The sequence below is a fragment of the Theobroma umbraticum genome, unplaced genomic scaffold, assembly GCF_002168275.2.
Source record: "Theobroma umbraticum cultivar Fairchild unplaced genomic scaffold, ASM216827v3 scaffold_228.0, whole genome shotgun sequence".
Lineage (NCBI taxonomy): Eukaryota > Viridiplantae > Streptophyta > Magnoliopsida > Malvales > Malvaceae > Theobroma > Theobroma umbraticum.
Window position 1 is genome coordinate 122,077 of NW_018397274.1, and position 23,253 is coordinate 145,329.

Sequence of the window (23,253 nt, forward strand, 5' to 3'; positions counted from 1 at the left end):
AGGTCAGCTCTATAATCTATTTGTATCCTCCCAGGCAGCCTACCATGCATGAGATGACACCCTGAGGAACCCAAGATTTCAGTTTGAGAATGGTGGATTCTTTTTTCAGTTTGAAAAAGAATGAGATTTGCACAATGGGAAAAGGGTTACAAGTTAAATAAAAAATGATCATTCTGCAAGGGACTTCTCCGTTTCTGCAATGATCCTCCAGGGTTGATGATCTCAGTGAGAGAGACTTGAGATCTTTTACCTATAATAGCATTTCTTCCAGCATTTCACAGCAATCCAGTAATGACTATGCCATAGAGGATAGAGCTTTGGTTTGTCCTCATTTTATCAAGATTGCCTCCCTCGCAGCAGATCATAGATTTGGACATGAGGTATATCGTCATTTATTAGACAAGATATTGCCTGGGATAATTGCAGAAGCAGATTTTCTGGCCTGCTATTTGTAATAAATAGACTGAAAAGCCCGCTGCATTTACAATTACTGTTTGTTCTTTCTTTCTTTCTTTTTGCAGTAGTGAACTGAGAGAAGACTGAAAAGCCATTAGAATTAAGGAGCAAGGACTTTGTCTAGTCTCATCCTTGACCCCGTCAAATTTGCCCTAACAACAAATCCACTCAAGAATCATGAGTTTTAGGACCAACAAAATTCGAAAGCGTTGTAGTTGCAGGCTGACTGATGGCTGCCAACTACATTTTCATTTGGCTGAGCCTGGCTTCCTTTGCTGGAAGTAAATAAACGTCCAGATACCATACTAGCAATCAATTGTTTTCAGGGTTTTTTTCTCCTGGTGTGTCAGATCACAAATGCATTGACTTGTATAGAAATATACAAATTTCTCACTGTTTTCTGTAACGATTCTCTTGACAATCAAAAGTATATATTGGGACCGTCCTGTCCGGGTGACAACCATAACTATATACTTCTCTGTTTAATATAAGCCCTTCGGATTCACTGGAGAAAACCCCAGGATCCTAGCTAGCAAGTTGGTCGTCGAAATGCTTCATCTTAATCTTAACAGCATTCGCAAAGGGAAGGTTGGCGGTTGAAAATGATGGGCATCACCAAATCAATTAAGCATCTTGAGAGAGATCGCCATAACAAATAGAAAATTTGGAATGAGAAGTGATATTGCATTGCCCTCCAATGTTGAAAACATGTATGATCAATATGAACCATTATAAGTCCAAAAATAGAGTGTACTTCGAAGTCAAAGATCATTGTTTATAAAAGACCACAATCCAAAGTTTTTAAGGTGTTTGTTTGGGGAAATGCAAATGGGGTCTTGTCCGACAGCTATAAAGAGCATACTTTACATCCAGGGTCTGAATAATTTGCCTTGTCCTTCTCTGTCTTTGAGGAAAATTCAATCCCGCTTAGGATTGATACTTGACAGGTAAACAAAAAGAGCATAATGACATTGAAACATGTATCTTCCCCGTATTTAAATGCGAAAATGACAATTCCAACAGGAACAAAGCAACAGACAAACACAAGAAAACTTGGAAGTGCCAACAAACCCAACAGCAGACAGGTCCCACAGCTGTTACCCCACTACTCCCAACATTATCCAATTTGTTTGAGATCCAACCAACTCAAAAAAGGGAATCAGATAGTTAAAGATAAGCAGATTCACATCATCCAGCAAACATCTAACCATTCACATTAAGACATAAGCATTCATAAATCCTGCCAATAACTTCTTTATATATCATACCATCTTCTCAAGTACTATGAGCAAATATTTATCTTAATAGATACCTAAAATTTAATTCTTCCATACATCTTACTAGATCACACAAAAGACCAGTTTATGAACATAAAGGTAAGGCAGTGATTCGCATCATCGTCATTGAGAACCTTCCATGCAATTGCCTGCTCATAGGACACTGGTCTGCCCATACTAGATACACATATCCCTGCTGGGAGATATGCAAAACCCTGCAATTACAAATATATAGCCCATTAGATAAATTTCTATCTAAGCCCAAGAATTAAAAAAGAAAGTTTCTCAATGACTTTGGCAAGCCAGTGTCATTTTGTTCAGTTAAACCTAAGAAATGGAGAAAAGGAGTCAAGGCAGTCCCTAGGAGAGTAGAGAAAAGCACACTGTTAGGACTGGTCAAGATGGTCGTTTAATGTTATTTATGCAATTTAAAATGCATTTCAAAACTTCAGTACCACATTTAACACTTGCAAGTTTTAAGGGCCTACCTGTTAGAATCAGGTTCATTTATTCCTGTATTAGTTTGATGGAAAAAATTCAATGTCAGAGCTGCATAATCCACCTACTGAAAACTTTACCTGTTGCATGATTTTTGAGAACTCGGAGCAGAGAATCTTTCGGCCAGCTTCATCAAGAATTTTGTCCAGCATTATGTCTTGAAGGGCCACTAAAGTAGTTTCAAGCATATCAAGTCCAGCCTGATTTGCAAAGGTAAAAACTGGAGATGCCTGCAATAAAATTTGACCAATTCTGTTAGTTTTCCTAAAACAAAACATTAAGATAGTTTCAGACGAGTAAAATGAAGAATAAAATGACACTCAAGTTTAATTTACCTCTAATAAGATTTAAGACACACTGAATAAGAATAAGTAGAATGCATTTCCACAAGAAACAGGGAATTTAAAATTTCAAAGGAGAATGTTCATTACATTTGTTTTCAAAGAACAGCACATAATTGCATCTGAATGGTGCCACAGTTGCTTCAGCAACGCATCACCAGCTTGTGAATCTACTCGAAGGAGTTCTTCTCCAGTATGAATTCTGAAATAAGCCATACAATTACCATTCTTATTACATTAAGACCATAAAAAGAGAATAAGATATAACAAAAGAGAATGAAAAACCTGGTAATTTTCCTTTTCATCTCAATAAAAATAGTTAAAGTGCATTGATAAAGAAAATGGTCAACAATTCGTCATGGTTCATCTGCTCTTTCATTAAAAAGAAGGAAACTCATTGCAGTTCATTAATACATCCCATTAACACCAGTCTTATGAAATATAAATGTCCAGCCAGAAACTCCAACATGACTCATTACCAATAATACAATTTTTAGAATCAATGGTGAAATGCTGATACAGTCAAAGCTGAAAACCTTCTCTGGGTCAGGTTACAGCCAAACAAAATTCTAAAGCATAAATTCAAAGCCATACCTGTAGCTTCGAAAAATCCAACGTGCCAAAGTAAGAGCCTCAGGAGAACCAGGCAGGGCTTTTGGTTCCATATTGCAGCTAAGACGGGATGGGGCAATAGCCATGGCAACCCTTTGAACAGATCCCACAACACTACGCACATACTGCCGAGCCATAGCAGCCACGTTCTCCCTCGAGTGGTTTTCAAAAGTGAATTGGAATGCGATGGTTAAGACAGATCTTAGGTTATAATTGCTTGGATCACCATCACCAGCTAGGCGGTTGCTACCAGTGCCCACTTCCAGTGCAGAAGCCAAATCCAATGTTCGAGTTGCTCCAGCCCCATCCTGCATACAAAAGTTACAGAAACAAATACCAGAGAATAACTATAACAGTTGAGGGGTAAATTAATTCTAAAAAAAGTGCCTAAAAGTAAGAGGAATTATTCTCCCGAATTCTTCATTAAAGGAAGCTCGCAGGTTTAAGAATCCTCAAGTTTATTCCAACAAAACATTATATTTACAGTATTTAGACAAGCCAAACCTAAAGAGGTGAGGTGAGGTCAAATCATAGACCTGCCAAAGAATCCAACTGTTGAAACCCCAAAACTTCTCTAATAATTCAGTGCATTGGGGTTTTCACCATTCTACTTTACCAGCAAACTATGATTATGACTTTACGTATTAGGTAAATTAATTAATAAAAAAATAATAAATGAGCTAACACATTACAAGGGAAAACCAATTTGTACAAGTTTCAAGCAAATGCAATTCATCATAATCAATTTACAAAGTCTAGGGCAAACAAGAACTTTCTCAATCTCTGTTTTCTCTTTTCAGAAAAATCCCTATAAAGTACAAGCATGCTAAGGAAAAACTCACAGCACTAGATTGACATGTCAACGTAACTGTCTTGGGATCCAGAGGTATGACTCGAAATCCAGATGGCAGCAATGGGGCATCATCAGCAAAGGATTCATCAATAGGTGCAAAGACAAGCTGTGCACAGGTGCCAACTGCATTTTCATCAATCCCACTGCATAGCTGCCACAACATATTTTTAGAAACCATGCTGTCAGTGAAGAAACAACCAGTAATAAACATACCTGCTAAAGACCAAATAAACAAAAGTTCAGACATAACACTAAACTAACCTGTAATAAGTACATATCCCGTGCCAGAGATACATCTTCTGGTGTGAATGCATGGCCTTCTAGCCGAACAACTTCAAGGAACTATAGCAGAAAAATATTTTAAAAGGAAATTTATCAAAAAGAATTCATGGAAAATCAATAACGATTAAATGAGAATGATTACCTCTTCATGTTCAACGGTATGGGCAAGAGGCAGAATGACCTGGCTGCTAGGGAAGCCACCAGGTCTTGCACAGGGAACTGCATATGGACTAGCTTTAAGACAAGCTGCAGAGTAAGTGTCAACTCCATAATCAGCCCACTCTGAACGATGCTCCCTCAAAAAGCGAACAAGTAATGCAGGAGGGACATTCTGCAGTTCCATATTACCAGATTTATGACGAGTTAATCCACTGTAGGACCTATATGATATGGGCCAAAGCTAATGCAAAAAAACCAATATTACTCCCATATGACATTTGGCATATGGGAAAATACCTGAAGCAACATTGATGCCTTGGCACATAGTACACCTCCCCCAAAAGAAGGGAACATTGAGGTGTTGTATTGAGACCCAAGAAATTTGCCTGGAGATGAATTTATCATAATGGTCACATCTTCAACACCATCACTACCCATAAGTGACCAACCATCATCAGCAAACCCATTCACAGCATCATTAAAGCCCCTGATATCATTTTGAACAACAATCAACAGAGGATAGAAACAACAACTGAAATTAAACTTCCAGGGTTGAAGTATGAAGAGCATGCAAAATTGAAACTTTTCGACTCTTTCTCCCGTCCTACTTGACTAAGACACACAATACTATAATAGTAATGTAGCAGACTAATAAATTCATTAGCCAGGTGTCTCAATACTATGGTAAATGCCTAACCTGCAAAGTCGCTGACTAAAAGTCCTTAAAACAGCAGGTTGACGACCACCACCATATTGAATTTCTCCACTTGTCTCTTGTGCAATTTGTCGTATATGCCGCAAGGCCTGGATCATACAAAGCATGATTAAATTAACACAAGAAACATGCACATGTTAGGTAAAGTATGATCCTGCTCATGAACTTACAGCAATGGTCATTTTCTGAGCAAGAATTTTGGACGATTCATAAAGTGGCCTGAGAACTTCAGGAACACTCCAAACCTAATGTATAAGAGGTACAAAAATGGTAACGCAACTTAATAAATCAATTTTCAGTTACTACAATGCCAGAATTGTTAGTTAGTCCTTGTCCTCACATCTAAATCAACATGATCAACAATGTGAATAATGGAGCCACCACCCTCACAAGGTCTGATTAGAAAGCCACTAGGAAGCACTTCAGCTCTGACAAAACTTGAAGTAGGAGGCCCTGTAGGGCCACCAGTAGCAGATGTTAACGACCTCTCGCATATCTGCACATAAGTATGAAAAAGCAAACATGTCAAAGATCACCTTACACACCGAGGATTAAACAAACATGCACTTGTCAAAAGCTTAACATCAACCTCCTAATGCATGGTTAACATCAATATTCACCTATTTCTATAGCTTCTCCCATCTATGTAAACTTCAAGGTGTGAAACCTCTGTTAACATCTCCAAGAGAAACATACAGGACAATACTAGGAACCAGCATACAACTTACCACAAGACTTCCATCTTCTAAGCTTGTAGTATATCTCAGCGTCCAAAAATCCCGTGCCGCTGCCAATGTTGTAGGTGCATAAGTCTAGTAGATAAAAGAACCAGAAGATTAGCCAACAATAAACTAAGTAAATCAGCTGTATGGCTAAAAATTGCAATATCTACAATAACATACCTGCATATATATGAGCTCAATGGTTCCTCCATTTCCTGTAGGAATTACACTCAATACATCAAGGCATCGGCAGTCACGAAACCAAGATAGACGATCTTTGAGGATTTCTGCGACCTGTAATGAGATCCATCATATACTTTAAAAATTTACACGCATTTGCACATGACACTGTTCAAAAATTATGGGAGATTATTACCTTTGTGGGCTCAAGACTCACAAGACCACAGGCTCGTGCTGCTACCCCACTACAGTTGCGGGAAACAGCCACAATACCAATAGAATCCGGACCAGGCTACATAACAGGAACAGTAAGTTGCATTTTCAAAATATTGGGGAAATGCAAATATCAAGAAAACAAGTCAGACATGTTCAAGTGAAGTTCCATACTAATGCACCATAACATACACACAAAAAAAAATGAACATTTGAATGAGCTGTACCTTCATCCCAATCATCTGGACCCAGTCGACAGCAGTTCCAGTAGCCTTAGACAGGAACTCTGCCAGGGTCTCCTCAGCCATTGCGAGAAGGCTAGCAAATAAAACACAAGGTTCAGTGATAATGAGACCAATCAGAGATTACAAATTTATGTTTGAACTAAAAGAGACATCCTTTACTTACCCAGCTGGGTTGTTAGCATCCCTTTGGGGGTGCTGAGGTGTTGGGTTTTGCTGTTGTTGGTGCTGACCACTCATGACCACAGACTCACAGCTATTATTGTCTGTGGTCGTTGCAGAACCCTGTTTATAATCTTACAAGTAAGAAAAATTTCAAGTACATAAATAATATAATGCCCATAAAATTTCTAAGATTCTCATGGAAGAAGCATCTAAAAAAATAAAAAAAAGAAGTTGAAACTCAAGTAATATTGGTTTATGAGGGGATATTTAAAAATTGAATTCCAATTTGGCAATATAAATTGTGGAAGTAGGAAATTGATAAATGTTTCATACAAAGTTTTCTTATAAACAAGATATCGAGAACATGACAGGCCACTGGTAATGTAGGCAGTAACAGGAGAGAAAATGAATCCCGCAATCAAAGTATTGGCAGCCAAGCATTTCAAATCACAGGAGCTAGGAAATAAAGTTAGGAACACTCACGGTCTGCAGTTGCTGCCTCATGTATCCATTCTCATAGACCAGCTGGGAGACCTGCTTCTGCAATCGGTCATTCTCTTCCATCAACAGCTTATTCATCGCAGTCAGCTTTCTATTCACCGTCTGGAGGCGGGAAGCTTCCTTCCTCTGCTTTTCACGGCATCTTCATAAAAAAGGACAAGAATTCAGCAAACTGATTGAATAAACACAGATTCTCATTAACAAAAATTGCTGAATTTGTTCATCTGTTAACTATAGTCATATATATCTAACACACACAAGAATAAAAATCAAATAATGCCAAAATATGAAATGGCCCAGTTCAAAGAGCAATGCCAGACACAATGGACTATTTCAAACAACTTCCAAACAGCCTATTTCTTGAGATGTTAAGGATTCCAAAAGAAAATCATGCAACATTTTACCATCAAACCAAATTATACATGTTGAGAGTGTAAAAGGACACTAGAAGAGAGAATCTACCATTAGAAAGAATTTAAAAAAAAAAAAAGATCTCCAGTCAGTGTACACTGTACAACCTAAGATTCGTAAAATGCCACCAAAAAGAAGAAAAATGTCAGCAAAGAAAACAAATAAGTAAAAGGCAAAAAATGAAACATGGAAAAAGGGGCCCAACAATGGATAAAAACAAAGTACATAGCTTGCAAAATGATTGGAAAGATACTAAACAAAATAAATTTAATTAGTTCTCTTTATCCTTCATCACTTTAAATCAGTGGAAAGCAAAAGAAGCAGAGACTTTCTTGCTATTAAGAATATACACATACTACCATAAAAGTTTCTGTTTAAACAGCTTGATATTGTGCGGAAACTTAATTGTCAAAAGTCATAATGATAAAACACAAGGAAAACCAGCGACGCAAAGGCAAATACACTGTCCTTAAAAGTCTACTAGATTAGCTATTATTATCTTCATACAGCTTTTAAAGAACCCAGAAATCAGAAGGAAAAAAAAAAGGCAAGAATCAACCATTACCACAAAGAATAGCCATGGGATGGCATTTTCCTTCAAGTTCTTCACATAATATATAAGGCAAAGCGCAAAGGAGTAATTAGTAGTATTTTATAAAACATAAACCATTAAAGCGGAAATGAGAAAAGCAATGGAGTTAAGAAGAATCCATCATCTCCCCAGAAATCCATATCCGTCACATAATTTTTTTTACAATAAAGAAAAAAAAGTGAACAAAGATCAGAAGAAAACAAATAGATTTAAAAAGGAAAATAAAAAAGAATACTTACTCCTCTTAAAAAAAAAGAAACAAAAAACCTACACTTTGGTTCTTCAAACACAGAAAACGGGGAAGGAAAATTCACCAAGCTCTACCTTTCGAAGAAACCACATCGGATGTGGCATTAATGCAAACCGAACCAACAACAAATGATAAAAACAAATAAAAAAACAAGCCGAAAATGCAGATAGGAAAAATACTAAATAAAAATAAAATCTCCTCGGTATATGATCAAGAAGATTGGGAAACGAAAAAAAGTCCATTATTTTGTCAGAAAATGAACTTAAATTGACAAAAATATAGACACCAAGAAATAAGACAAAGTAGAGTGAAATACTAAAAGAAAAGCACTGACTCATCTGGCCATTTCCCATTCCTGTTTTTGTGCCAACTTTAATACTAGGAGGATAGTGTTTGAAAACAATACAAAGGGCAGAAGAAAAGGGAATGAAAAGAGGTGGTAAGAACATTACCCAGTGACAAAAGAAAGAATGAAAAGAAAAGGGGTATAATACAATAATACCTGCGGTTCTGAAACCAGACTTTGATCTGCTTAGGCTCAATGTTGGAGAGAATAGGACACTCTCGAATGAGCTGTTGCCGTCTTAAAGAGCTAGGCTTTGGGCATTCACTGTAAACTCTTTCCAGAGCCTCCACTTGCTCTGGTGTATACCTCACATACTTGCTGCTATCCATCTGCTTGTTATTTGATGAGTCTTTGTGCATGGAAAGTGCCATTTTTTCACATTAAAACACACCCAAACAAATAAAACACTAAACAAAAAGAAGAGATCACCAAAAACAAGACACACCCAGACTGAGTTTTTGAGTGTTTCTCCTTTATTGTCTTTGGCAGACAAAAGCAAATCTCTAGCTCGTTTCTTGCTTTCTTATCAGAACAAACTAAGTTTGTTGCTTTGGCTTTGGTTTCTGAATCTGATCTCCCTCTTTGTTGGTGGTGGTGGCGGTGTTGTTCACAGGCAGGCTCTCTCCTCCAGGAGAGCCTCCTCTCTCCTTCATCAGATAATGGGTTTTCTCTTCGTTCTTTGTATTTCTCTTTTTCTCTCTCACTCAAAGGCACTAGGTAGAAGAAGAGCTTGAGATTGCAGGGGGTCCTGTGGTCTTTATCTTAGACACCAATCTCGAGATTCTTCAGGGACAGAGAGTGATAGCCTGATAGGGCCAATTTTTTTTCAAAAAAAAAACTGAAAAAGGAAGCCGTTTAGATAAACAAAAACAAAAGCAACCCACAGAAATAGACAGAGAGAAAGAAACAGAGAGATGAGACTGTGTTACTGTGTAGTGTTTTTTTGTTGTTGCTGTTGTATATAAATATAATAATTGTTTTTGTACGTGACAGAGACATCAAACAGAGAAAAAAGAAAGAAAAAACCAAGCAATGCTAGTGCCTAATGAAATTGAAAAAGACCAAGTGTGCTTCATTTAGCTTTTCCTTTGCTTGTTTTCTTTACCTCTTTTCCTGCTTAAATCATAAAAAATAAAAAAAACTCCGAACAGAACAATCTGCTGATCAGTACTCTCTCCCTCCCTCTGACAACAATATAAACAAATACTTCAATAAAAATTACTGGAACTGAAAGAGAGAGAAAAGAAAGAATAAATGAGAGGCTGATTTCCTTTTTTTTTTTTTGCTTGTTTTAACCTGTCATTTGCAGAGACGTTTTAATTATAGACGATTGTTTTATTGTTTGTAGCTCTTCATTTCTTTCTTTAAAATATCTGCTGGTACTAAAAAGATTACTCTGATGCAGAAATAGCATCCCTCTCTCTCTCTAGCATCACTGTTTCAGTACTTTAGCTCTGTCTCTAGCATTTGTTTGGTTGCTCCTATCCTACCCTATGTGATGCATGCATGCTGTCTGTATGTGTATGTATGTCAGTATGAGTATGCACTCGGGCATGGCATGATGTCTGATTGATGCATGTGAAGATAATGCGTCCGTTGCGTCTGTGGGCATGCATGTTGCATGGGAGGCGTGAAGAGAGAGAAAACAATCACGATGGACAAAATTTTACTTTTCTGAAAGCCCGAGTATGGGTCCTGATGGGTGAGCCAACCACGACCCGGTTCCGACTTATTCAGGTAATTGTGGTTGTTCAAAATTAAGCTCAAGTTTTTCCATTTTTGAGCATGACAAAACAACTTTTGATCAGAGAAAATTAAGTGATAATACATAAATGCTAGACATAGATGAATATGATTTCTCTTATTAAGTCAATGTGATAATACACCAATAGTACATATAGATGAAAATGTGTATCAGATCAGAACATCCTTGTATCTTAAATAAAGTTAAATATAAAGATGAAAACTGTAGCATCAAAGATTTTGGTGCAAAGATAGAGCATGACCAACCAACCTTTTGGTAAGAAATCAAAGTGTTTCCCACCTCCATACCTTGGGTCAGAAGAATCCAAGAGAGAGAGTAAAATTTTGAAAGAGTGTGCTTCCGCTTTGGATGCTTTGAAGATGGACAGAGACAACACTTTCATTGCAAATGTCAACCTTGTGAAATCTAAAAGTCAACAATTGCTTTATTCTACACAGACTGAGGCTCACTTGGTGTTTTCTTGTCTTCCGCCCGCCCGGCCCCGCCCCATTTGATTATCATGATCTTTGCCTTGCTTCTCTTTTTAACCTTTTATTTACTCGTAATTAGTTTCCTTTTGGAAGGGATGGGCAGGGAAAGGAAGGGAAGTCAGTCAGCAGGGGTTTGCGGTTTGGGACATGGTGACCCCACCCCATGTTCCCCTCAGAATCACATTGCGTGATACTGCAAAATATAAACATTTTACAAAGCAAAAAGATGCAAGATGGAAGATGGCAGATGGATGGGGTGACCCCATTTTTTGTCATGCACCAAAAGAAAAGTGTCTGTGTGTGTGTTAGCCAGCAATTAGCCTCCAGGAATTAGACCCCACCATCACCATGCACATTTCTCACTCTAGAACTGTGTGCCTTTGCTTTGCTTCCGTTTTACACCTCTCTCGCCATGTTTTTGTGTATTGTCATTGCGAGTGAGGTGGTGCGGGGGTCCATATGCATGATCAGAGGTGTAAAGGTGCCTCTTGCCTTACTGATATTATTTATATATGCAAAGGGAGTGAGAAGTTGTTTGCTACTAATTATGCCACGAATTTCATAAAATACTTGTTATAATTAGGAGTGGCATTAAAGTATATGAATCTCATTTGTCAAAACCTTAAGAAAACGACAGGAAAAAGGAAGGAAGATCATTGCCAAGCCATGGATGATAGATCTCTCTTCTCAACATCACCATGCATATCTTTATATGTACTGTTTACATGGAGACAACACAAGCATCTTTATCTTCATATTAGAAGTATTGATCAGGTGCATGCTTCTGGAAGCAAGGCAATGTTGCCTATATATGTATCCATGTATTTTCAGCAATTCAGCTATACTTTTCTAGGGTTTACTTCAGCTTCTCCTATATCAAATAGTTAAGCAATCTGACAAGATATATAGCAAACAAGGATATTGCTTGTTTTTGGGTTTCTCAGGCAGCTGCCAATATCATCAAATTTATTTATTTTTTTTAAATGTCTCTGGAAATTAAGCTCCCACAGTTCATTGATGTTGTATTACTATCTGTTATGGTAAAATTCTCTTCCATTATGATATAGCAAAATATGGAATAAGATGTGACATGCATGCTAGTTATTCTGAACAAACCAAGAAAGAAATAATTAGAAAATTGTAGACAATATTTTTCTCCTGAATTATTTCTCTCTGTTGTCTTGTCTGCAAACTGTTGGGGGTTGAATTTGGTGATGACTAATGGCTGATGAGGGCTGAAACAATATCGGAATGATTAAGGAGGAGAAAATGAAGAAAAGAAAGAAGATGCATGTTCCAAGACAAAAACCCATTTCATAAATATATATATAATATACAGTAGTGGTATCTACTGATACTACAAGTTAAGAAAAATGATGCAGATCCAAAAAGAGACAAATTCAGAAAACGTTTATGATTTAATTTCATGGAAAAACTGAAATGATTCAACTGCTGGAAAGAAAAACGTTAAGGTTGAATTTTAGTAGATTCCATGCCCTTGATGAAGGGATATATAATTGGGACAAGAGGATATTGTTTGTTGTTTGAACCATCCATAATCAAAATCATTGACAATGATCAACAGTAGTACTAAAGACCACTTGGTTGACCTCATTTTTTTTTTTCAACCACTATAATTTCTGACAAGTTTGGAGAGAGAACATATGAATAGGGAAGTGAATTACAAGATATTACAAAAAACAAAGACAAAATTAAAATTATCTAAGGTATAATTAATGGATATGTATCATTTTGCACGTCAAGCCTTATAAATTAAAAAATAAATATATATATACATTCTTAATTTTAAAAATGAATGTCATTATGACAAGGGCCTTAGGCCCAAACGATTGCAAGCCCACAACAAGTGACGTAGTCATCAAACACCATAGTCGTTATAATAAAAACAAAATACTCTTGACAATTACCATCATAGTATTGTATTGCATTATATTGTCTTGTATTGTATGGCGTGTTATGTACCCCTCAGACAAGGAGAGAGCACGTACCCAAAGGTTTGATGTCACTCTCTCGCCATACTCAGACACATACAATACAAACTTAAGCATCGGAGAGGGAATCGTTGAAAACCCGCCTGTGATCCTTATTTACGTCTCCACCCACGTCAGTCGAACACCCTTTCAACCCATCCAATCCACCTCTCCTCTCCTCAACAGATACATACTTCGATTTAAACTTATAATTTTATATTTACTTACCTTCACTATAGTTTATTATCTATTTAATAAACTAAAATTAAAAAGTAGCGACAACTTTCATCAAAATTAATTCAAGTAAATTCTATGTTTATAATAAAAAAAATTTTAGAGATAAAATAATAAATTTATTAATTGATAAATGTTTTAAAAATTCGGATAATCAAATGTATATATTTAACGTAGGTACCAAATTGTAGATTAAAATAATAATTCAAGTACCTTATTTGTTATTAACAGTTTTAGTTTTAAAATATAAAACAATTATTAAAATTGATGGTGCACTTTTAGTCATTTATTCATTTTTAGTTTAAGGTATTTAACTCAATATATATTTATTCATTTATTCTAATCCTTCTTCTTTCCATCAACATCGGAGAGTGGTCGAACCCAAATAAATAAATAAATAAAACCATACTAAGCTTAAGCTTAATGTTGCTTGATATAGAGCACAAGGTAATGATTAGATGAAATGTGCACTCTCCTAAAGTCGAACATATCATGACTCATGATCTAATTAGTGCTAATATATTTAATTGAAGATCAAATCCATGACATCTTAAAGTTGGATTTCCATGTATAATAGAGAGTTATCTGCCCCATCCCCATTTTGAGCTTAATTCATTCAAATGCCCATGGCCTTCCCTTTTCCAACGGCCCATGCATTTTCTTCTTCTATATTTTCCTTGCAATAAAATATCAACTTTAAATTAAGAAATTCTTCACTTCTCCTAATCAGAAACACAAGACCTTCCCTCACTTAAGATTCAGACCAATCAACTTATACAACATACATTGACAGGGGTTCCAGTTTTTAACTAAACTATGGCAAACTTAATCAGTAAAAAGGTACAAGGGAGCTCCAACTCTATGCCACTAGAATCCCATCATCTATGCCTTCTCACTTCATGCCAGCTACCCTCTCCCTCACAATAACAATTTGGACCAGGGTTGATTCTTTAGGCCTGCAGCGGCCGGCCATTGCCCTACTTACAAAGAAACATACATCACTTGCTCATCAAACCTTCTCAAGCTGCCCAACCTCTATTAAGTTTCACTCTTGAGAAACCATTATACATACACATACATATGTCTCATTCTTGGTGGCAAGGACAACAACTTCCATTCACTCTAAGCCAAGCCAACCATGCCAAGACATAAACATACAACACATTACAAATCGAATTAAACCATCTCAAATTATTATCCAAGTTGATAAGAATAGCTAATGGACATGGGGCTAATACTACACTGCAACAAGATCTAACCCTCACTAAACTATTGAAAAACAAATTAACCTGACTCCAGTTTTTCGTTTGAAAGACTCCAACCTATCACAACATTTAAATCCACAGAGCAAACTTCCTATCAGTCACTCAGGAAAAAAATGTGCAGGAGAACTATCAATGCACTTGAACAACACTCTACCTTGCTTCATTTACGCAACCTCCCTATGGTCCTGCCTATTACTTGAAAATCTATACACATTACTGACTTGTAAGTACAGCACTAGAATGGTTGGTGTCGAACCTATGTTCTCTGGCTTTGTGGTAATAAGCCCATTGTATATATCAGCAACTGCTTCCAAAATCTCAAGATGTGCCCTCTGCGGAATTTACCTCATTTTTATCAGAGTTCAGATTGATATCGGACTGTGATTTATCACCTGATGCTGCATCATTCTGTTTGTTTCCATTTTTCTTTGCATTGAGAAACCGGCCCCCAGATCCTCTAGCCCTTCTCAATGCATGCAAATGACGGGATTCATGCAAGTATGGCTGCAAAATCAGTGCAGTGGCAACTAATGAGTCAACACTGTAAAACTAAACGCAAACATTTGAAATGAGAAATAATCATAAAACCAAAAATGTTAACGTACTTTCCGAGACTTGAGAACTTTATTCTCTGATTCAGCTTTTGCACGAGATTGTCGACGCCGCAAGATGCCATGATATTGTTTTGCATTCACAAACACAGGCTCCTCAACTGCATCAGATGGCAAAGGAACTCCAGCTTGCTGAATACCCATCAACTGAAGATGGACCTAAAACAAATGCAAAAATAAGCCAACTGCAGTCTTAAACCCATAATTACAATTGTTTGATAAAAAAATAGGGTCAACAAACAGCACAAAAAAAAATACTATACCATAGGTTGACCACCGTAGGGCTGTGGAGGATATGGTTGTGCATCATAGGGAGCAAAGATGCTTCTATAATAGGGATCTGGATAGGGGTAAGCAGCTGGTGCCTTCAGTTTTATAAGCCAAGGAAACAAATAAATATATCAGAGATCCTTAACAAAATTTTGTACCTCTGTAGGTCATAGTTAGCAATTATTTCAGTCATATAACGTCAGCAAGAACTAACATTTTGCACAAAGTAAATCCTTTAAAACAAACACAGGCTCACAACAGCACCAAACAAAAGTGCTTTTACAGATGCAGGAAGAAGAGCAACATCTTTTGATTATCATAATAAGCATAAAGCAGTACCTCAAGTTTCAAATAGCTCAAACCACAGAAAGTTTTATTTAGTAATTTCATTTAGAGTCACCTCCTTCTCAAAAGTGAATAAACAGATGCACCAACATCATACAATCTTTTTTCATCAGGGATGTTTTATATCAAAACTGTAAGATTGTAGTAGCTGGGAAAGAAATAAACACATCAACTCTGAAGCAAATAATTTTTCTTAGCCAATGAGGATTTGGTCTAATTATGAGTCAAGCTACTTGTTAGTTGTGCGCTACTCAGGCTCGGCTTGATGAATACTAGAATTCAACTTGTTTACAGTCAAGTCAAGCTCAGGCTCAAGCTGCTCAAGTAACAAGTCAAGCCTAGTTCAGCTTCGTTAATCCTCAACTTGAGTGGCTCACAAGCCTCCTTACATATGTTAATAAAACTTAACAGAAGAAAAAAAAACATATGTTAATAATAATCGAGCCTAATCGAGTTAAGCTTAAGTAACTCTATTATTTTTTGAGTCGAGCTTGACCCTCGAGTGTTTTAATTGAGCCAAGCTCAAGCCTAGCACTGTATCGGCTTGGCTTGGCTTGGCTTGGCTTGTTTACACCCCCTAGGTCCAAATGGTAGAGGAAAGGGCGAGGCCCTAGTTTGAGCATCCCTACCTTTTGTGTTTGACTGCACTCTTATATATAAAGGAGGAAAAGGAACCCAGAGGGGGGTGGGGGTGGAGGGCTTATAATAGCTTGTTTGTTAACCAAATGTCTGCCAGCAATTTAATCAATTACAGAGCTCAATAATCCCCCACCCCTCTCCACCATAGCCATTTCATCTTTCAAAAGAAAAATGAAACAATCAATATCATTCTATGACTCAATTCCATTAACAGAAAGGGTACAATATTACAAAACAAAGTTCATGAGGTTGCAAGTCATGTCAGGAGTTTCACCAAGTCTATTGAACTCACTAAGTATTACTAAGCTAAGCGCCTTGGTCCTTATACGAGGATCTTCTAACCCAGTCAAAGATGCTTTGCATATTAACTATACTGCAACTAGCCAAAACTTTATGTACCAGGATGCAGACAGCCAGAGATGAATCTGCCATCATTTAGCGCAATGCAACTACAAGAGTAACATAGTATGGAATTAAGTAGTCAGTTGACCAACAGACATGTATAATCAGAACTTTTTACCAAAAAAAGTTTTTTTAGAAGGAAAAAGACAATAAACACTTGTTCTGCAGAAACTAATTTCCTAAATTAAAATAAAAAAAAATCTCCTAAATTTACAACCTTCAAGTGAATAACTGCCAGTACCATCACCCTCTCAACAGACAGAAAACAGCAGCATCTCAAAAGCATTCTTGTATTACAAAAATTTCTATGCAACTACAAATAAAATTTATTCGGCATGCAGATTCAATACTTCCTTTTTCTACAACAAAGACTTTGGTTGCAAATAAAACTAATCAAGCCTAGACAGTAAATAGAACTCATCAGGCCTAGGATGTAATTGAACTCATCATGCCTAGGAGGTAAAATTACTCCCACTAATGCCTCCAACAACCAGAAAATTTTAATATTGCAAAACAGAAAAAACACAAGAAAATCCAATTTGACTCCACCTTGAAACAAGAGAGCCCCAACTAATTTGACAAAGCACAAAGACTGGCATTTTAATATCCTAATTACTGGTAAAGAAATCATCAGCAGAAACCATTGAATATTTAAACAACTATACGAGACCGCCGAAAAAGTTTACTAGATGCAACAAGACTCAATAAAATCAGAAAACTACTAAGTACCCCCTCCCTCTCCTTGGTCTTTACATTGTATGGTTGGGCGAAGCGGGCAATGTTGGATCATCAGAACTGCTATTACATCCTCATACACACATTGACACCACTGCAAAATGATTCACTGAAACTTCACCAATTCTTAACTACATAACCCTCGACTTACATGATTATGGACACATTGCATTCTCAAACAATAAACTTGCACAACCATCTCACTAAACCCCAGAAGTCAAGAACTTAGAAAGTATGATTACTTGTCCAAACAGTGGGATATAAAGTCCGCATATCTTCATATTAAGCAATTTAGCCATTCAAGTTAATATCAAACAGCACACATTTGCTATTCTCTATATCCACCAATATCATTTCTATATTTAACTAAGATTTTCTGCACACATAGCATTTATGTTTTTTCCTTACATCTACCACTGCAAAGATCCATAGGAAAATTGTAATGGCTCAATAGAACACAAAACTTGCACATAGACAACTTCACCATCTTAACAACTTTGTCAGTCCACAGGTCAATCTAATTTTTTCAGAAAGCATTTCTTTTTGAAATGTTTTCTCACAAACATCATAAAATAATGTTTTCTTGTTCTTGAGAATAAGGATGCAATTATATCATGTTATTAGGGAGTGATATCTGAGAGGACTTTCATGCAAGTAAATAAAAAATTAATTTAGGCATCAAGAGATTTTGTGAACATATCATTCAATGCAACTAAAGTAGTCAGACCAAAATAAATAATAAATGATTTTCATATAATATTTTATGCATGAGTTTAAACGCATACAAATAAATGGCCATGTTAGACATTCACATGTTATAACTAAGTATTTCAATCTTGGTTCCACTCTCCCCTGGATGTAAATGGTAACCGTGAATCATGGATAAAAAAGAGCCAGGAATTATATTCCCTGGCAGAATATATTGCAGGCTACCTTTTTAAATACATGTAGAAACAAACTTCAATATCAGATATCTAGCTGAAGGCGTTGTGATGAAGGGGGAGGACGTAAGGGAAGAGAGGGGTTTGCGAGAAGTTTCTCTTTAACTAAACGATTGGCTAAAATAAAAAGCAAACAAAGTAATAATATTGTGAAATAATTTTCAGAGAAGATGATTTAAGTGGTTGAGCAAAAGGTATGCAAGGCCAAGCAACTTAAATGACCCTTTGATGATAGCTAATTAATCACAACTAGTTTAGGACAATAGTTAGCGGGTCAGACATGACCAACGTGTCAATACAATGACCAGTGCAAACTTGCTTCAAGGAGAAAGTAAAGCTGAAAATAAATATTAATGCCGAAAAAGATTTTACTCTGAAGATGATACCACAGCATGTTGAGGCGTCGTGTATGGGACGTTTGGGGTTGTCATGGCCGAGTGAGAAAGTCCTGTTGGAGGAGATGAGGACTGGTCCTGGGACTCTGATTCTTTTTGCTGCTCATTAACTTCATTATTATCTGGAAAAAGATAAATTAGTTAACACCAACAACATACTGAGAGAGCACTCCAAATGAAAAGCAACCACCAAACAAGGTCAGTAAAATGAAAGCACTCAGACAACTAAGATAGAAAGCAGTGCAAGCACAAATAGTGGCAAGTAAAATAAAACAATGCTGCCTACAAAACCCACCAGCTGGCCCAGTGTTGCATGCATAAAACACAGGGACACAAGGAACCACCCCAATAAATCCAATAACAAAGAGGAAATGTCTAATAGAAAGTAATTCATTCAAATTTCAAAATGAAGAGTAATAACAAAACAAGGTCAATAAAACAAAAGCACTGAGACAAATAAGATAGAAAGCATCCAGGCATGAATACTGACAAGCAAGTTAAATCATGCAGCCTTAAATACCCACAAAATGACCCAGTAATGAGTCCTTATGACACAGGGAAAACCTTCACAAGGAGCTACCACAATAAGTGAAATAAAAAGGAGGAAATAAGCAGGAATTCAACAAGCTGAAACTAAAAAAGGCTTCCCAATCTCATTATTTAAATATCAAACCTCAATTAAATGCCAAAAGATCAAAAATGAAAAAGGCCACAAACATATCTAAATTTTGATCCATTCACAAAGTTCGTAACAGCATCATTACAGTGATAACATAAAGCATGAAGTTGATGAAGCATTTGACAAGAAATACCAGAAAGATCATGCACAGACGAAGTCATGAGGCTGTTGTGCGCACAGGATCTGCAAACTCAAATCTGGCAGCACAAACAACAGAATCAACGTAAGGGCTCTAGAAAGAATCAAAGCACTATTATCAAACAAGGCGAGCTTAGAGTTTATGTTAGATTTAGATTTAAATCAAAGTCTATATTGGAATATATGTTTGGGAGCTTCTCATGACATCAGTTAGATTTAAAACAATTTTCACAAAACTTAGACAATCAAAGGTTTTTACAAATTATAGGTATGCCACACATATGTTATGCGCTTGCTCCTGAAAGCATAACTATCACAAATAGGTAGTTGTTTCTGAAAAACTCAATAGCTATACCTTAAAAAAATAAGTTGTTACTTAGGCTTCGTTTGATTGTTATTTTTACAACTTGCTTTTTGCTTCTTCAAAAGTTACTAAAATGCAAAAGCAAACAAAGAAAAATCATAGTAATTGATTAAATATGAAGACATCACTAAAATGCAACACAGATTCTACCATAATTATTCTCTTTAAAGTAAAATCATGCATTTGTTTACCAAAAAATTACATTCCTAAGTTTAAATTCTTCAAAAAGATTTATTTGCTTTTGCATCCGAACACAATTGTTTTATTTAACTTCCCAAAGAAAAAAAAATAGCAAAAGTAACAACCAAATGAAACCATAGTAAATTGCTAATTGTTACAAATCATAACAGCAAACGAGCCCAAATTCAAGACAAATCATACCTACAAGTCAAAATAAACTAGATTTCTATAAAAGGTATTCAAATGTCCCACAAAAACTGAGATAAAGCTTCATTATAATTATTAATTCAACGCCACTCTGTCTAGAAAAATAACAAGAAACAGAAAGTCTCACACAAAATGAGCTAACAAATTCAAAAATGATAAATTATGAAAAAGTTTGTAAATAAGCAAGCTCAAGCTTCTTTTTATTTCTTGATTGTTTTGCCACTAGCGAGAGATTCATTTCTTCTACAACAATAATCAACTTCACCTTAGATTACTCTTTCAGTTAACTGAATATAAAGTGGCTAGGGAAATTTTCCCTCTCTATTCATTCCCTTCCATACTTTTAACCCATCCTCTTAGTCTGCCCAGTGCCTAGCAATCAGTTATAAACTCATACTACCTTCTCTCAATAGTTTGACCGACAAAGTAATAAGCTACAAGTATATATCCATTCTGAATTCTATTTCTGAAAAGTAAAAACTAGAAAATTCCTAGATAAAAATGTTTATGAGCGCCATACACAAGATTGTTAAGAAAAAAGAATAAGATAATCAAATAAATTCAACTCGAGCAAATTCAAACTCGGTTCAACGAGCTCAATTAACTCATGCAAGACATAATCAACTCAATTAAACAACATACGTGAGCCCTGAAACAAAAGCCAAAAAAAATAAAAATAAAAAGAAGATCAAGATTGGGGGAATTTAAAAAAGGAATTATTCATTACTTAATCTTTTGGGGAAATTAACGAAAGAAAACCTCCAAAATCTAAAAGAAGCGGAAAATGCCAAAATTTCACAGCTATTTTCTCGCACTCTCTCAACATCCAAACGGACCAGGAAATCGAGGTAGAGGAAGAAAAAAGCATTTCTGAATAATTGTCCTCTGCTCGAATTTTAAAAGATTATAAAAGGACAAAAAAACAATTAGCATCTGGTAGTTTGTAGGGAAATTCTCTTTCTCTGTAACCAAAAGGAAACAGCAGAAATTTTTCTTTTAAAAAGAGAAAAAAGCAACTAGGGTTTACTGAGAATCAAAAACTTTACCTTAAATAGAGAAATTGACTGAAATTCCGTGTGTTGCAGAGGGGCGTTTTATTTTACGTTTATTTCTGTTGCGCGAATGTGAAATTATGAATCTGTGCTAACTGTGTTTGGAAACTGAGAAAAAAATAATGAAATGAAAAGAAAAGTGAAGGAAACATTCAAAAAATAATAATTACCAAAACATGGATTGAAAACTATTTTAGCTTTTGTATTTTTTAATATAATAATTCTTTTTGTCACGCCCTTCGTTTTTGTGGAAAGAAAGTTATGCTACACTCGGGTTCATGGAGTCTCATTTTGATTTGTGGATGCATACATATATATATAATATATTATGTTTAATCTAATTTCTCTTTATTAAAGTCTAAAATGGAAAATAAAAGACTCCCTTTAGCAATTCCATCTTTTCTTCTCAACATTTTTCATTTGGCTCTCTCTATCTATCAAGGTGAATTGGGTTTATAGAATACAAAACTCAAAGTTTAAATTAATTTTTCTTTTTTGATTTGATTAAAAGATATTTTAATTCAATTTCTATATTTTTATATAAAATTTGTTACAAAATGATATTAATAAAATCAAAATTTCATTACTAAGAGTCAATTACTAAAATATACAAATCATATTGTACATATATGACTAAAAATAACATAATAGAATTCACACATATTCCATGAAGATATATTTTTATAAAAATAATTGTTCAGTATACATATAATAATCATTTAATATCATTTATGACGTTTAAAACTTTTTACGTGTATATATATAATTAGAGATTTAATTTAAAACTGAGATAATTTTTTTATATTTTTTTCCTCAATATTGCAAAATGTGAAACTAATTCTAGTAAACATGATATATCATATAATAAGATGTACCCTATTCTTTAACTAAACATCAAATACAAGTATTAGTTTTATGGTACTTCAGCATAGATATATCGCAGACGTATAATTAAGGAGAGCGCACGGTGACTATTATAGACGCGCAAACACAGAATAGAGAAATCATTCCTGGCCGTGGTTAAATTTCAGTGGAAAATGCGTTTCGGGCAGTGATGGTACTGCCTAAGAAGATAGGAGAATAAATCTGGACCACGAATGATGTGGCGCCCACGAGGTGAGTGGATGGGATTGAAGGTGACCGCTGACTGTAGATGGGTGGAGTTAAAAGTTGGAGTACGGATCAGCTACACGTGGGTCCAGGGAAAGGGATCGTACAATTGGTACTCTACTGCTGTCCTCCCCGGGGCACATGTTGCTTGTTAAAACTACTAGATTAGCCATGTCACCAAGAGGAGAAGCCTTGAAAGATTCTATATTTCTATTCCAGAATTTTTTCGACAATTTTTAGAGCAATATTTGCAAGTGCACCCTTCCTAGTTAAAGGTGTTCACCAGTTGAGTTATTTGTATAAGTTCATAACTAATTTGAATATAAATATTTGACTTTTAAAAATTTGAATTTGATTTAATTATGTAATTCTAAAAATAATTTTATCATGTGATATAATTTTAGGAATGTAATTTAACATGTTATGTAGATTTAATTTCAAGGGTGCTTTTGTAATATAATAAGCAATGTAACTTTAAAGATATTTTCACCGTCTAATATGTCGTATAATTTTAAAAATATTTTAATAATTTGGTATGTGATATAGTTTTAGAAACATTTACATAACTTTTGTACATGATGTAAAATTCATATGTTGTTAAGATTTTTAATCATTTTAATCATTACAAGTTATTTTGCTATTGTT

At 35.6% G+C, this 23,253-nt stretch overlaps 2 protein-coding genes across 4 annotated transcripts; both read right to left on the reverse strand.

Moving 5' to 3' along the window:
• Positions 1 to 1,647: 1,647 nt before the first annotated feature.
• On the reverse strand, positions 1,648 to 9,971 carry LOC110427105 (homeobox-leucine zipper protein ATHB-14-like). 3 transcript variants are annotated; one of them, XM_021442518.2, is made up of 19 exons: positions 9,261 to 9,966; positions 8,972 to 9,164; positions 7,199 to 7,358; positions 6,717 to 6,835; positions 6,536 to 6,626; positions 6,292 to 6,387; positions 6,096 to 6,209; positions 5,922 to 6,005; positions 5,534 to 5,689; positions 5,364 to 5,438; positions 5,176 to 5,282; positions 4,776 to 4,965; positions 4,462 to 4,650; positions 4,299 to 4,379; positions 4,027 to 4,188; positions 3,167 to 3,492; positions 2,663 to 2,774; positions 2,312 to 2,461; positions 1,648 to 1,948 (listed from the first exon to the last, which is right to left on the reverse strand). In XM_021442518.2, the coding sequence occupies exons 2-19, from the start codon at positions 9,142 to 9,144 to the stop codon at positions 1,802 to 1,804; spliced, it is 2,532 nt and encodes an 843-aa protein (XP_021298193.1). In that variant the 5' UTR covers positions 9,145 to 9,164; positions 9,261 to 9,966; the 3' UTR covers positions 1,648 to 1,801. The 3 variants fall into 3 exon arrangements, with proteins under 3 accessions (XP_021298193.1, XP_021298192.1, XP_021298191.1); XM_021442517.2 differs by having other exon boundaries at positions 4,054 to 4,188; positions 8,972 to 9,971; XM_021442516.2 differs by having other exon boundaries at positions 8,972 to 9,966.
• Positions 9,972 to 14,363: 4,392 nt separating this feature from the next.
• On the reverse strand, positions 14,364 to 21,778 carry NF-YA7 (nuclear factor Y, subunit A7). The gene is made up of 6 exons (XM_021442633.2): positions 21,493 to 21,778; positions 19,691 to 19,754; positions 18,870 to 19,000; positions 15,415 to 15,516; positions 15,146 to 15,310; positions 14,364 to 15,044 (listed from the first exon to the last, which is right to left on the reverse strand). The coding sequence occupies exons 2-6, from the start codon at positions 19,716 to 19,718 to the stop codon at positions 14,859 to 14,861; spliced, it is 612 nt and encodes a 203-aa protein (XP_021298308.1). The 5' UTR covers positions 19,719 to 19,754; positions 21,493 to 21,778; the 3' UTR covers positions 14,364 to 14,858.
• Between the last annotated feature and the right edge of the window lie 1,475 nt (positions 21,779 to 23,253).

What these genes read in the sequence shown, in the direction of transcription:
- LOC110427105 (XM_021442516.2), bottom strand. Translation starts at nt 9,186, where the DNA reads ATGGCACTTTCCATGCACAAAGACTCATCAAATAACAAGCAGATGGAT. An exon ending in GATGCTAACAACCCAGCTGG is followed by an intron (nt 6,627 to 6,716) that starts GTAAGTAAAGGA and finishes TTTATTTGCTAG; the next exon opens with CCTTCTCGCAATGGCTGAGG. An exon ending in TGACATGTCAATCTAGTGCT is followed by an intron (nt 3,493 to 4,026) that starts GTGAGTTTTTCC and finishes TTTTGTATGCAG; the next exon opens with GATGGGGCTGGAGCAACTCG.
- NF-YA7 (XM_021442633.2), bottom strand. Translation starts at nt 19,718, where the DNA reads ATGACTTCGTCTGTGCATGATCTTTCTG. An exon ending in CGACGCCTCAACATGCTGTG is followed by an intron (nt 15,517 to 18,869) that starts GTATCATCTTCA and finishes ATAAAACTGAAG; the next exon opens with GCACCAGCTGCTTACCCCTA. An exon ending in CCTACGGTGGTCAACCTATG is followed by an intron (nt 15,311 to 15,414) that starts GTATAGTATTTT and finishes CATTTGTTTTAG; the next exon opens with GTCCATCTTCAGTTGATGGG.